At 39.8% G+C, this 16,127-nt stretch overlaps 1 protein-coding gene across 3 annotated transcripts in view; it reads right to left on the bottom strand.

Annotated features, from left to right (window-relative positions):
* The window catches only part of USP22 (ubiquitin specific peptidase 22), a 95,246-nt gene that overhangs the window by 4,781 nt on the left and 74,338 nt on the right, over positions 1 to 16,127 (bottom strand). For all 3 annotated transcript variants that reach the window (XM_064673267.1, XM_064673266.1, XM_064673268.1), the window contains 5 exons: positions 13,136 to 13,283; positions 7,133 to 7,238; positions 5,122 to 5,280; positions 2,913 to 3,039; positions 1,329 to 1,420 (listed from right to left, as the gene is read on the bottom strand). In XM_064673267.1, coding sequence (XP_064529337.1) covers positions 1,329 to 1,420; positions 2,913 to 3,039; positions 5,122 to 5,280; positions 7,133 to 7,238; positions 13,136 to 13,283 — 632 coding nt within the window. The remainder of the gene's footprint in view (positions 1 to 1,328; positions 1,421 to 2,912; positions 3,040 to 5,121; positions 5,281 to 7,132; positions 7,239 to 13,135; positions 13,284 to 16,127) is intronic.

Here is a 16,127-nt window from a genome sequence, read left to right as displayed (position 1 = left end):
AAGGATGCTTTATTTGCTCTCAGAGCAATGCTACTTCACAAACAGCATTTCTGCTCCTGGTCAAGGCTTCAGTGCTGCAAACACACATCTGTTTACGTCAAATCTTTTATCCAAAAAGCTTAAAAACAGGTTAAGAAAAGATTTGTATTTGAAACCCAGGAAAATATCTAATTACATCAATCCTTTATCTCGTGATGGGTCAATCATCCTGGCTCTGACTTGTAAATTCATTTTGTGTTTTGACAGCAGCAATAGGATTATGCTGTTGATTTCAGAGCCGGTAAAATTCAGACTACTGAGTTATGCCTGCTGATTATCCCAGCTCTATTCCATTATGCTGGATACCTTTCATCAGCAGAGCCTGTTTTATCCAGGGAGAATTCATCACAGAGGAACAGGGAAGTCTCAAAATCTCTAGAATGTATTGGAATAAACCATATATTCTTAATATAACACTATTTAACAGAGCTTTAGGGCTCTCCTTTCTCTCCTGGTAGAAGCATCTACATTTTTCCAGGGAAATGGGGAGGGCAGGCAAACCTTGACATAACTAGTAAAATTCTAACATCAAACAGAGCTCTCTCTGAGATGCCATGTTCTGGGGCTTTCTGCGTTGCTTCAGATATAAATCAAATCTGAAAATCCTCTTGTATATTTGCACGGAGTACTGACAAATACTTGTTAACTGAGCTGATTAAATTCCTTTCATAAAGGTGTATTTGTATAAATGGCACGTCCTCCACAAACCTGGGAGGTGGAGGAAGTCTTGCTGTTTCTGTTTAAACACCAATTAGAAAAACCTATTTTAGTCTGGACTATGTTTTTGCTTCTTGCAGCATTCTCTAAACAAAAGCTGAAGGTACAAAACAAAAAACTCCAGCTTTGCATATGTGCAGGAATAGAAAGGAAGGATTTTTGTAACTTCATGAATACAAGGCTAGGCATAAGGTTGGGTGTAGTCTGGATAACTGCACAGGATGGTTGGTGGGTGGGCACTCAGGTGATGGGATCAAAACAGAGATATAAAGGCAGGATGGATCTGGGTCTATAAATTCAACTGGCAACAAGAAACATAACACACAGTAATTAAAAAAAAATAAGTAATGTTTAAATATAAATCTTTTTCTCAGGCACATGAAACTCTACAGTTTATCTAAAAATGAGTTTAGAAAAGCTACACCTCTCAAGGAGAAGCTCCCAGCAGAAGCGCCGCTATCCAGACTGTTCTATCCCGCGACTCAGGGATGTTCCATGTTTCATGCTGCACGTGGATGAACTGGTAACCAGTTCTGTGCAGGTCTGTGGGGGATTTTGGACTTGGTACACACCTGGAAGCCATGAAAGGTGTCATGTCCAGCTCCAGTGGAAACGAGACATACGTAGTGATCTTCCGCCTCAGTTTGGCTGAGTGTTCAAACCGCTGCAGGCAAAGGGGGACAGGTTTTTTTCTTTAGACAAAGACTAAGTTTTATGTCTTTTATAAATGTCCTAAGCTTAAAAACAACAACATGAAAGCATATTAAGAGTCAGTATTGCAGGGACACCCCCAGATTTTTCCTACCAGCTCTCTGGGCTGGGAACCCCATGTCAATTCTAACACATGTCTACCAGGAAAATAAACCACCATTTTTGGGCTCAATATTAATACCATATCAATTAGATTGTTTACTTTAATATCTATGCATACAAACTTATTCCTAAGTGACATGAATAAAAAAAATATGCTAAACAGAGAGAGCACACACAGCCTTTACTCAAACCAGTGTTCATTTATACTAGGACTGTTCAAATCCATGGCTGCTGCCTACCCTGGCACACAGAACTGGTGACAACTGGAGCTTGCCTTCAGATTCACACACTTAATCCACCCATCCAATCATCTCAAGTGACAGGAGTCAAGCCTACACAGGAATACCAATTCAAATTAATGCAAAAAATGGAATATGATAACAAAAAAAGCCTTGTCCCTCGGCCAAAAGGGGCCTGCAATACCCACCATCCTCTCCTCATCTTCCTGATTGAACATTACATGGAAAACAGGAACAAATACCAGAAAGAGATGAATGAGTTTCTATTTAAAGCTTCTCACTCAATTTCTCAGAAATTCTGCTCTATTTACACTTCAAGTTAATTATTTTCCAACTGTGATGCCGTAAGAATTCCCTAGCAACAGATCCAGATGTGAAAAGCTGAGACTTCTGCAATTCTTATCTTTCGAGTTTCTTTCTCGCTTTAACACGTGAAGTAAAATGAAATTTGCATTTTGCATAGACAGGACTACAAAATCACTTACGAAAACTAATTTATTTTCAAAAAAATCTTCAGTCAAATACTGAACTGAGTATGGGAAAGGGGATGAGCACATTCACCTTGACTTGCCCAAAGAGCAGAATCCCCACTTAGCACCACATTTCAGACAGAAATTGTACAGGAGTAAACTATCTGAGGGCACCAGTATTATCTACCATAATTCCATGTGACATCATCTGCTTTGTAAATCTTTACATCGCAGTTGGGATGACACAAAAAATGTTCCTCCACTGCTATCAGAACTTTTTCATGCCTTTCCTTCAACAGAGGCATTTTTTCAGTGAAAGTGTAAAAATATTACCATGCAGGATGAGTGTTACTGGAGATTGGTGTCTATGCTGGTTCACGTATCAGACCAGCTTTCCATCCTGTTTCTGGATTCTGGCTGGTTAAATTCCCACAGACATACTGCAAAGCTACATTATAGATAATGTCACACTATCTTAATAGAAAATCTAGCTGGGCAATGCAAGCTGTTTTTTATATTAATTTATATCATGAAAGTTTAGTCAGTGAAAGCCAGAAGATATGTCCAGGAACTCAGCTCATCCTCTCAGAGGGGAAATCACGTCCTCTGCTCTGTCAGCCCCCTGTGAACTTACTTTGAGATGAAAACAGGCCACAATGGGTAACTTCTTCATAGTGAGTTGTTTGGTGGATTCCTGGTAGCTATGGCAACCACTACATTTGATTTTGGCACTGCTTCCTAGATGTTCTGGCCTTGTAAACCTAAAAAATACATTGAGAAGTAGAAGGATGCACAAAACAATCAGATGATTTTTCACACATGCTGCAAACAGTTTTACCTGTGGGTCACTGGCATCACAAGAGACAGAGTCCATGGTTTTTAAGTGCCATTTGGAAAAAAACCCTATAATAATGTAAAGTGCTATGGTTCAGAGGCTCAAATCTGACACTGACCACTGATCTACTTGGGAATATTGCACTGAAGTGCATCAGTGTCTGAGAAAGCAGCTCAGTGTCAGTTCATCTCCTACAGCAGAACAGCTAATTTTCATACAGAAAGCAAAGATCTTTTGTTTTCAAATCCAAAAACATTGTTATGGAAGACACTCCTCTGCAAAACACTCTTCTACCTTGTAGCCCTCCAGGGTTGGGATCAAAGCTCTGACATGGAAAGGGCTGTAAACACCAAGTTCTTTTCAAAATACAGATACCTTTCAAAAAACCCCGTGTTGACAACTAGAAAAATCTCTTTCAAAATTTTCAGACAGAACTGCTCAAGGGAGATATGGGAGAGACCATTACAGAACAGGGAACTGCTCAGAGAAAATGTACTACCTCGATGTTCTCACTACAAACTAAGGCAAAATCCCTCTTTTCCAGATATTGTCAGCACAGAAAGGGCAGGACCATGGACTGTTAAGACCTTTCCTCCAAGTTTAGACTTCCACGGGGAAATCAGTCATCTTCCCAGAACCTGCCCTGCAACTAGGATTTTTGAAATGAAATATCTTGAAATAAAATTGAAAATTTTACATTACTGCACACAAGGCGTGTGGGGGTAACCCTGCCCTGCCTCATTCTGACTATGACTAATGCAGACTCCAGCATTAAATGATCCAACAGCCTCTTGGTCTCTCCTCTTGATTAATTAACAAGATTTCCTTTATCTGGCCTATGTGCCATCATTCTCTGGGTTTGGTTTGCTGGTTTTTTTTCCTTTGCTATTGTTTGTTTTCTCTTAAGTCTCTAAAGAGGCTTACAAATGTGCTGTTATTGTTTCAGTGCCCTCATCTTTCTGTTTTTGTGTCATATTCCTGCTCAATCCTTCCTTCTTCAAGCCAACTTCAGTTGCATGGCCACACTGGTTGACAGACCTTTCCTTCTTGCTAACTTTCAGGTAAAAACCTAGACCCATCCTCTTTATCCATTAGACTTCAACTTCTTTCCAAAATCCATACTCTTTGAGGGTATCTTTGAACCCAGATGTTTTTCCTCCCCCAACATCATCTCTGATTCTACTAATCTCCATGTTCAAGAAAGTCACCAAAATTCAACCAGTTTTGCTTCTTAATGCATTCCTGCAGGAGCAATTTCTCCTTTGTACTAATGCCCCTGTTTCCTGAAAATTACTGATATTAACAGTAACAGCTCAGAAATCAGATGTTAGAGATTATGAATTCTTGTTTTAGGAGGATTAGCTTTGCCCCAGGTTCCAGGTAACCTCTTCCTCAGACATATATCTACACTTGCCACAGAAAAAAAAGACTTTCAGATCTTCTAAAAGATCCATGTTAACTGTACAGAAAACCATAACCTGCTCTCCAGGTACCTGTTTCCAAGATGCCCAAGTTTCAGGCTCAGAATTAGCTTTTCCTTTTGAAAGCTCAATTCCTTTAATCCTCAATGACACCCCTACAACTCAGCTGGCAGCAGCTGACCCTCAGCTCTGCTTAGAGCAAAATCAGATTCGTACTTAGATGAATATTAAATGCATGGTGAACACTTTTTATGTGCTTTCTTAGCCTACACCACCCAGAACATGGAGGCAGACACTAGTGATTTCAATCACTTAAACCCACGTTGCCTGGCAGCAGCCAATGCAAAATTTGCTTTCCCTTTGCCTCTTGTGGCAACAGGTTTTGAGTGCTTATTGCCAGCCCTGCTGTTGCTCTGAGCCTCCTTTGCCTTCTCACTTTCTCATATGGAAACAACAAAAATACGTGTAAAAACACCGTCAGGGGACGCAAAGCCTCACTTAGTCCTACTGTTTAGTGCCACCTGGAAAAGAGGATGAAGCCAAATCCTGTTTATCCCCCCCAAAAGTGTGTTTTGCTCACGCTGTACCTTCGCAAGCAGTCTGTGAGAGTGGTGGTGCCCGAGACGTGGCTTTCCCCGTTCACGACACTGCCATCACTCCCCGGACTCAGCGGCCAGAACGGGGTGGAAGAGCCTGGCAAATCCAAACTGATGTCCCAGAACGGGTCTATCGTTGTGGAAACACCGCTGTGGGAAAGAGAACGGTTCAATACGTGCTTAAAGGAAGGAAAATGAATGGTCTGTCTCGCTCTGGGGGTGCACACCAGGTACTTCATTTTGAGGGCTTTGGGATCTCCATCACCCCTAGAGGGCACTAAGAGATGACAGAAAATAGAGCTGCTCTAGAGTGTTTTCCCACAATTGATCGTTTTCCTGAATATTTAAAAGCCATATGTTTGGGGAAACGAATGTGATGTACTAAATGGAACATTAATACATTCTCTCACTCACAGGAGCCCTGTGACTCAGAGCAGAGTCACTCTGAGATACAGGTACTGGTCATAGACCAGTATAAAAATGATGGCCATCTAAACATGCCATCCAAGCAGTTTAGAAGCTGGTCTTCTCTGGTCAAGACAAGGAAGATGGTGCTTAAGCCTACTTCAAAAAAAATAAAGAGCCTTAAAATATTTTGCTGCCCAGCAGTGCACTGAATTCAGCTTTGCAGTTCCTATCAGCATCTCCTACAGCCTTTGGAATTTGAAAGGCCAAAGAATAACTGCACCGAGCAGTAGCTTATGTTCTCCATCATATTTCTTTACAAGACAGCTGAAGACAAGCCAAGAGCCAGACCATGGAAAAAGCTTCTCAAAATTTTAACTAGTATTGGCTCAAATCTTTTGCAGCATTTACATTTTTAAGAGAACTCCACAAGTTCAGGGTCTAAGCTCTTCATTTGAAAGTACATTCTTCTTGTACCTTTTATGTTTATTTTCTGAGTTCTCCCTTCCTCTAAAACTAGTGTCTTTCACTCTGCAATCTCATTAAGTTTTCAACATTCTGCCTTTCTCCCCTGCTTCATTTCTGCAAAAGTTGTCAATTTTCAAAAGCAAACTTCTTTTGTTAAAGTTTCATCAATGTTAATATTGTGTCATAACACATCAGGCTTTGCATTATCACATAAGGATTCTGTGGCTCTACCAGGCAAAGAACAAAATTTCCTATGTTTTCCTTACAGTAAATCTTCTCCAAATCCCTCCAGGAAACTGAGAATAAAAGCAGATTCAAACAAGCCCAGCCCCACAGTCCATCTGCAGGACAGTAAGAATGCAAGGCAGAACAAAAAACAAGAACTCTGACTTCTGTGCTATGGCAACACCAAACACCTCCAAAAAGAAGTCAACTTGCTCCAGTACAAAGCAGAACAATAAATACATTTTTTCTTAATCTCATGAAACCTTTTTTTCTGGTACCTGAGATTACATGAGGTATCAGCCTCTTTGAAACCTCTCCTGATGATACATAAGGCTCCTGATTGAAGAAAATTGTGGTTCTGTATCAGAACTTTCTTCAAATGTAGTTGCAATTATGTACTTTCAAATCCAAAGAGCTCTTGGAAGTCTCTTCCTCATGAACTTGGAAAACAACCTTTTCTAGATTAGTAGAGTTTATATGCATAAGCCCATGGTACCTTCTATGCAACTTTTTGGTATGTCTTAATATATAACACTTAACTGGTAACAGATTGCATTTTACCTGATAGAAATTATAGAATCCCATAATGGTTTGGGTTGGAAAGGACATTAAAGCTCATTTCGTTCCACTCCACCCTCTGCCATGGGCAGAGACACCTTCCATGAGGCCAGTTTTCCCCAAGCCCTGTTCAACCTGGCCTTGGACACTTCCAGGGCTGGGGCAGCCACAGCTTCTCTGGGCAACCTGTGCTGGTGCCTCAAGATGCTGCATTTACACAGTTTTTGCCTTGCTGGAATTTTGCTGGTATTTACTGATGTTCAAGACAGAAAAGGTTCAGTGCACTGTTGCACTGGAGGGGTAGCAGAATCAAATCAGAGCCCAGGATCAGGAAAAAATGACTTACTGGCAGACTTGACAGGTAACATCTGACTGCAGTCCGCCTGTGAAGATTTGGTCTATGATGCAGTTACAGTGGTTGGGGTTGTTGGCCTTCTTCCCATTATCATCACCTGCAGGAATGCAAAAACAGGCTCAGAAGTCAAAAATCCTCCAAGGGAACATTGGTTTGTCTTGGACTGTGTTCCTGGGACTCTTTCTAACAAACTTATACTGCAAGTTCACATGGACAATACAGAACCCTGAAAACACTGCACATTGAAGAAAGTAAGGAAACAAGATGAGAACTTCTAGAAAAATATAATCAAAGGTAATTAAATGCAGTTCACTCCTGAAGAGGTGATGCTTTAAGCCATATCAGCTCTTAGCCAAACCCTTGTTCAGGGTATCTCCCTTTACAAAGATTTGCTTTGCACTGCCTGGAATAAAGATCAGCTCTTAAGACACAGGAATTGCCAAGATGGTTGATGAAAATGAACATTTAGCTTTTTTTCCTAATGAACAGAGAGGAGAAATATCAGCAAATGCTACTTTTTAATTATATCCCAGTCAAATTCTGAGAGTAGAGTGAGGGGAGAGGGTTTGTGAAGACCCATCAGCCCCCCCAGCCTGCTGCCTCCATCCCGCCCTTTCAGCATCAACATGTTCTTTCCATACACGTTTTCACCAGTGGGAAAATGAAAGATGTCCTTATCTGAAGTGGGGAGATCATGCTGTGTCCCCCTCCAGCTTCTCTGGAGACACAGCAATCCTCTGAGTTCCCAAGGGGCACAGTGAACACATTTCCATCTCTTAGGCATCACAAACTCTCACTGGAGTGACAAGGCCTTGGGAGCATAGTAGTAATTTTTATGATTTTAGTGCTGAGATTAGGCCAATTCAGCTTTCTTATACTAACTAGAGCATTAAATAACCAAAAACTTCTTCATATAGCTCTCAGGTTCAAAGCTTTCTCCCTCCATTCCCCAAAGGTGAACCAGGAGTGATACATTTTTCCTTTGATTTCCAAGGCTGTGCACTATTTTCCTTGGGTAGGATGCAACTGGGTTTGTTTTGCAGTCAGAGATGCACACACCAACTATTTCACAGCACCAGCTGATTATTTCGTGAAGGACACCTTAAAGATGTCCTCCCATCTCCTACAACAGAAACTGCTGTGACAGAACTACGTTTGGCCATGTTTCCCAGTGTCTTTAACTTTCTTGGAAGTATTTAATATCTGAAACTAAAATGCTAAGATGCTGACTCCTCAGATCACAGCTATTTCTCAAAACCAATAAATTTCTAGACAAGAATGTCAAAAAAAACACCTGAAAAAACTAAAAGCATAGGGCAAAAGACCACTTTCCTCATGACTGTGATGCTCTAGCTGGAGTCTTCTTGCAGCAGGAAGAAATGAGATTATTTTCTTTTTTTTCCAGTGAAGTTTTAGAAGTTTGTTGGAGAATATTACATAACCTGACAAAGGTTCTACCTAATACTAAGTGTGGAAAAGCAGCCATAGGTGATACCTACTAAGCTGCAATAGGCCACTTGAGTTAATTAGATCCTAAATGCCTCAGGAAAGCTCTCCCTCAGCTGCCGGATTTAGGCTTTAGAAACTTTTGTTTGAACTTCCAAGAAAAGCACATTGTTTCCTTAAAACAGCTCTTGAACAAAATGCTCCAAAATTAGATTTCAAGTGTACTGAGGTTCAAGCTGGGGGTTATCAGACCCCCTCTCAGGCATTTCTTGCTGGGAATTTCAGTTAAATCTTACTGAACTTAAGAGCTTTTAAAAGTCTCAATGCTGCTAAGCTAATGAAGAGGGCACACAGGAGAGAGACTGTACAAGGCATCTCTCACCTACAAAAATAGCTCACTTAGAAGCTTTAAAGGAAGAAAAAAAATTTAAAAATTGCTGGTTTTTATCCTTCTTTAAAAAAACCCCACTTTTCCTTTTTAAAGAATCCACACGTCCTTGTAATCTCACCATTCCAAACATTATCTCCCTCTGGTTTGTTTTGAGGGGGCAGTAGCAGAAAAACAAGCGTTGAGAGATTTTTTTCCTGGACCACAGGTACCATCCCAGTTGGGCACCTTCAACAGACAAGCTATTTCCACCTACAGAGAGAACCAGCTCTCCCTTTTCAATTACCCAAGTCAATCAGGATCAGTGATGAGAGGGTCTCCAAAGAATACCCTGGCAAGCTTGTTCCCAGCAAAACAGAAGGGCATTACCCACTCAACATTATTTCCCATGACATTTGGTTGGAGAGGAGGGAAAAAAAAAAAAGAGTAAGATTACCACCTACTCACACTTGTCAATATGGAACAGATGATGAGAGGAGGTAAATTATGCAGCTGAGAACTAGAAGCTGCTAGATTGTTGTGCTCAAGTTAAGGTTCCCTTCAACATTTCTGTCTCAAAAAGCAGGTTTTAATTTCTTTTTTTTTGTTTTATTTTTGTTTTTAAAACTGGTCATAATTCTTACCAGGAAAAATCAGCAGCTTCTTCTAAGAGTGGTCAGCACAAGACTAAAATCAAACTTGAAAATACATTAATGTACACACTAATGTAATTATGAGAATGGCAGATGAGTTTACAAGTTTGAATTCCAATTAAATGCAACTCTCAAAAAACACCACAAAAGTTACTGCTGTGTCTGTGCAATAAGTAAGCATATTAACTTGTGTTCAAATACACAGGCATTTAATATACTACTAAAGGTAAGTAACACATAGCAACTGAAAGAACAGCTACAAATAACTTTCTAACATTGTTTTTGGTTTTGAAATAAAAATAAAGAAGTTCTGCCTCCATTTTCCATTCTGTATTTTTAAATGAGAAAAAGGAAGTCAAGAACTATCAGATTTAAAAAGGGGCATCTATCAAATAAGACATTAATGTTAATATTTCTGCTTTACTTTGGCCCCCAGTGTTTTGAACATGTGCTGGTTATTTATGACAAAGCAGTGTACACACAGATCTATATGGATCATAGCAGATGACATGTTTCAGAAGCATATGCTGTATCTGTTCCTAAGAATATCAAGTAGAATTCACAGAGCAGGGCAGTGTTTTCCTCCCCAGTCTCAGCACACCATTCCTTTTTCTGTCATGATACCTCACACCAGGCTCCAGATTTCCTTTGTAGCACTCCTTGTTAAAGGTGAATGCAGAATGCTTCATGAAATCCAAATAAATGAGGAATAATCAGTTTTGAAGTACTACTTTCTTTTTGTCAGACAACTGAATTAAGTCTGGGATAAAAATACAGAATTACTTCAATTTTTTTCTCTTGCCTTTTGAACCTGTGTGTACCAATGCCCATCTGTCACTTGACTGTTGTGCTCTTTTAATAAAGAAACCCCCACATCCAGTCATGTCTCTGGGCTGAATGTTACCTTTGGAGTTGCAATATTGCTCCATACAAGAAAATAACAATTCTGATCTAAGTTTCTCCAAGTTTGAATATGTCTGAGACAAAGCTGGGAAACTACAAAGTGTCTGGATGATTTGAACCTCACTGTTGTGGGAGTTTGCAGAATTAGAACCCTGAATTTCTTCCAGAGGGCTGGTAATTACGATGTATCTGTCACGTTGACTAAAAGCTGACCTAATACTTTACAGACTGGGCAGAAATACACATCATTTACATATTTTTTTCCCACCAAAATACAACTTTCCAGTTAGATCACCTCCCTCCAGCTGTTGGAATGAAAAACAAGTGATGCACAGGCATGATAGACTTGATCCCTTTTATTCAGAAACAAAGTATAGATTCAACCAGCATTAAAAACACCAACCAACCAAATCAAAACAAAACTACCTGGGCCATCCAACTCACATAATCATCACAGGGCAGTTAATTTTATGCTTCATAGGATGCAGGATTACAAGTCTTATCTTTAAATGGACATCAACAGCATGTATTTTTCCTAATTTAGGCAGTGACAGATCAGTAAGAAGCATTCACAGCTTTCTCTGACTTGCATTAGGACACTTCCTAGAAAGGTGAGTAAATGGAATGGAAAAGGGATAAGTGACCAATGCCAGCCAAACAAATATCACTGGATATTTATCCCTAAGGAGCACTTCCATTTACTTTGGTGCCTGAAGCTTTGGTTATCATAAATAAAGTCCAAAACCCAGGGCAAAGTTTTCCCCACTATTTAATTCTACTTTACTGTGTGTTAATTGTAAAACTTGATTATTAGACTGGAAGCTTTAAAAGCTTTTTTCATTCAGTAAAATAAATATTTAATATTGGCAGGGGAGGTATTATTTGCTTATTGTAGCTGTAGGACATATTCTCACTATTAGTAATAATATTTTTACATCTGTATCCTTCACATGCATTCCATGTGCATACACAAGTGGGAAAACTTTCTCATTACATTCAAAACTAGTTCATTCCAAATGTGGTTTTGCATGACTATACTTGAAATTCTGGTTTAGATTAACTTGTTTGGTTCCCATACAACTCCTCAACCACTTCTTTTAAATTACCTTGATGTGGTATAGATTATTTACAATATTTAAATAAAAGTCTCTTTATTTCTTTAGAAACAGAAATTTGAAAACCTGGGTGCACAGATGGCAAGGAAGATACGTCAGATAGATTTTTCATTTAAAGCCAAACCACACTTTCAAAAAAAAGTCTTTTCAGATTCATTATCACTTTGAGAAGAGCTCAGGGACCTTTATTGTTGCAAGTTTGGTTGTTTGTTTTTTTACAATTCTGAGCAGTAAACACTTCTTCATTAACAAATGGGGAAGTATACAAGTATGAACATTATAGTAAAACTGATGAAAAAAGCTTCCAGATTTGTCATATCAATGATTCAGAAACTTTATGGGAACCAAGAAGTATTTATCTTTGCAGATAAGTTTGCTCAGTGTTGGGAAGGGAGAGGTCAGTATTTGAGTAGACTCTGTTCCTTACCCTACTTCCACACCAGTTTAATTAGGATTACTGAAATTCGCTCAGTGATTGCCCAATAACAGATATCAATAACTACAAAAGAACTGCTCTATGTGCTCCTGTCCTTAGCAGTACTTTTTTTGGAGAAGATTCTTTTGGAGGCACCTACTGTGGGTCTGAACAAGCCCATGTGCTGCCATGCAAGGCTATCTCAGAGATAAAAGGAAGACTTCACAAAGGTTCAGAGAAGCAGCATTAGCCCTCCCTTTGACAGTCCTCTGATAAACCAAAAAACCAGTCTCTAAGTGCTTTTCCTAAGAGCATTTGAGGGAAGTTGAGTGCTTTAAAGCTTCTTTCTAGTGACTAAGGATTTTTTTGTTTGTTCTGCTGGTATCAAGCCGACTACTTTTCCCTTAGAGGAATAGGAAAAATTCCTGTGCTTCATAACTGAACCAAGCTAGAGCAAACACTGGCAGACTGGGAAATACTCAGTTCAGACTGAGTTCAGCTAACTAACACAAAACACATAAATTCATACGATTTTACAAAATCAGGACTTACCTACTTCACGTCTAAAAGCATATCACTGAATATTTTTATTGTATTGTACAATTATGGATTGTTATACACAGACTAATAAAATGAGACACCAAAACCTCTCATTTCTTTCCTTATTCACATTTCTACCAGCAATTTGGCATCATAAATATATGGGACAGGTTAATATTTAAGCAGAATAACATTAAGAATAATATTAAGCCATAGCCTTTCCTCTGTTATTTTCATCAGTCCCATGACACACTGAGTAAGAGTTCTAACTACCTCAAGTATAAATAGAATTAAAATGGCAATTTAGAAGAAAAGACAGTGACTCACAATCAGTAACAGAAGAACATGATGGGGATTCAAAATGATGTACAGGCTTGTCTCCTCCTAATTCTTGGTAACTTTCGACAGAGGGATTGGTTTATTTATTTATAAATATTTTAAATCTACCGAACATTTGCTAAGAGTGCTGTGCTGGCACTATACTTAAGAAGAGATCGTTCTACCTCCTTTTGATCCAACATTCCTGGTTGATTGAAGCCTCAGCACAAGCCTTACCTTTGCAGTGTCTGTGTAGCACATCTAATGCAGCAATGAGGAACTCGTGTGCATCTTGTTGCTCGTACCCTGCTAAATGCCGTGCGTGAGTCCATACCAGGTGCAATAACCTATATGGAATGTGAGGAGATCGGTGCCCAGAGTAAAACTGCTCAAAGCAAAGAGAAGGACATGACTGTTAACAACTTACACAGCCTTGGTGCATTCAATTATTAAAAAGTTAAATGAGCGCAATTAGTCAGATCAGTTTAAACCGTTTAATTCTGATGGCCTTAATAATCAAACAGAGAGACAGCTCTTTGTCACAGACTGCTGGAGAAGTGATCTCAGAACTGAGCACCTCGGTTTTCTCCCTCAGAATTCCATCATGCTGTGATGGATTAGCCAGAGAAATGTGGGGGCGCAGGGAGTGGGGTAGACAGACACAAACATCACTCAAAAACTGCTTATTGATACCACTGGCTGTTATTAAAATAGCCTGGGGTGGGGGAAGAAATTAAAAATCCTACAGCTGCAAAGGATTAGTAATTTCATTCATAAATTATGTGAATGAAATGCCCCCCCCAAATAGGACAAACACTGAAGATAAGAAAATTAGATGCCAACTGTCAGCCAGCCCCTGATCCATGGAAACTCTGCATCCAAAGGCTGTGCACAGTCCATTTTTTAATGGAAAAATTTCCAAGAAGAACAGTAGCCTCATGCCAGGACTGGCCTTTCACTGTATAGCTCTACCAGTACAAGGTTTTAGAAACAACCTTATTGAGCCAGCTGTTTGCAGAGCTGAAGGTACCCCTTCAGACACCTATTCCCAGAGCCAGCTGCCATCCCTGCTCTGGGTGACACCGTCAGGGTGTCACTGCCTGGGATCTGGTCCTGGACCAGCTCCTGCATCTGCTCCTTCATCTGCTCCAGTCAAAATCTGATGAGCTGGCTCCAGCAGTGACTGAAACTGCCCCAGGTGATTTTGCCAGAAGCACATTAGAGAATGCAGAGAAAAATTATTCAGTCAGCAAAACCCGTGATGTGAAACCCCACTGATGAGTGGTGACTCACAGCTGGGGAGGTAAATCAGCACACAAGGGGAGGGCAGATAACTACCTACAGACCTTTTTTTTAATAAAAAAATAGCCAGATCCCACTTAAAAAAATTCAACCAAACAAACCCCAACCAAACAACCCAGCCCCCCCAAAAAAAGCCAAAAAAACATCCATGCTAAGGGTCTGTGTTTCCCTGGGTTGAGGTTCAGCCCTTCCTTTATTTCTGTGCCATGATACCAGTTCCAAAAGCAAAGCAGGGATGCTTGTGGTGTTCCTATAGGGAGTCAGAAAGGGCCCACAAGAGTTTATTCACTTGGCAGAGTATTATTTTTAAGTCATTTTGCCTTCTCTCACTTTTGGGAAAGGTATTTGCCAGTAAATGCTGCCTGCAACACCACAATTACGTTTTCCCAAGATCCCATCAAATCGATGGCGGTTTATTCTCAGTTACTCTTCCCAAACAGAAGACAGTAAGCGGCAAATACACAGGACAAAAATAACATTTAAACCTCCATCAGCACACAATTTCTCATCCTCATTGGAAAAGTGAGCTTCCTTCCCCAGCCCTGAGTTTCTCCCTTCACAGTCTCTGAGCATTTTATGTAAGTGCAAACACAGGCACTGTGCTACAAACCCGCTGGGAGAAAACAGACTGTGTTTAAGGGACAGGTTGGCAAAAAGCAGTACAATCTTTTCATTTTCATCCAGTCCTCATATTTGTAGGGTTTTTTACGTGGCTACAGTCTATTTGCTCCCAAACAAATCTCTTCCTTGCAAGTGACGCTTTTCCCGAACAAGAAACTGCACCTCTGCAGCCAAACCCCACAAAATGCTTCTATAAATACAAAGATCAATAGTTAACTCTGATGCCAACAAGAATGACACCGAGGGACTGGAGCAGGAGTGTGGTAATTGAAATCTGCTGACGCAGCTGCTGCTCAACATAATTCAGGGAACTGCAGCAATAAAACTTCCCTGTTCTGTCACTCCTTACAATTAGTCCCAGAGCTCTCCGGTCATTTTAACCACCAGCACTCCGTGTAATTACAGCACTGCAGACATGAGATCTGCCAGCAGCTTTTACATTCTCTGGTGCTTCAGTAGGATGAGAGGTAACAAGAAGCTTTATCAAATTATAAACTATTATCATACAGAAACGAGAAACCCACCCAGTAAGAACATGGGGTGGGGGAAAAGCTTTCACTGCTCAAATGAATGTAAAATGAAACAAAGGGATCTGAGCACATTCAACAGCAATGTTTTAGCTGGAATGTATAAAAAAAAATCCATCCCATCTCTGTCATTTCCTTGTTGCTGGTAAGAGCAGCCTATCAGAGCTTTTCCAATCCACAAAAAGGAAAAAAGTCCATGTAAAGTCTTGTTCCATCACTATTATACCAACCTTTTCAGTAAATTGTGCAAATACAAATAATGATGTATTTGCAAGTCACATTTAAAGCACTTCAATGGCACAACTGTTCCAAATGTAATTTAAACATAATTTTTTTTTGTTTAGATTTGTTTTCAATTCTGCAGTATGGGTTGTTTATATTGGAGAGAACTAGTTTGAGCAATTTGAAAGTGCTGGGTAATACACTGTTTAACTGCTGTTCCAGGAAAAAAAGGGGTGGGGGAAAGGAAAAGCTAAACCAGGATTCAAAGCTTTCATTCTTACACATGGTCCAAGCAACAGTAGTTTTGTTTTTCCACTTAAAAACACATGCTCTTGGGTTCTAAAAAGAAGAGTCTATATGGGATTTAGAAGATTCTAGGCTTCATAATTTGCATTATTGTTACCAAAAATATATAGGCACCAGTAAGGTTTTAAAACAAAAAACCCCATCATACACATCTGTACTTCTTTCTCCTCCTCCTGCCAAAAACATGTACAGAAGTTTCCCAATTATCCTGCATATGTATCAACTAAACAGTCTCTGAGCTGTGTAATTAA

The sequence above is a fragment of the Pseudopipra pipra genome, chromosome 16 (genome assembly GCF_036250125.1).
Source record: "Pseudopipra pipra isolate bDixPip1 chromosome 16, bDixPip1.hap1, whole genome shotgun sequence".
In the NCBI taxonomy this organism is placed as follows: Eukaryota; Metazoa; Chordata; class Aves; order Passeriformes; family Pipridae; genus Pseudopipra; species Pseudopipra pipra.
The sequence above is the reverse complement of the archived record's forward strand: the minus strand, read 5'-3'. Positions and strand labels throughout refer to the sequence as shown.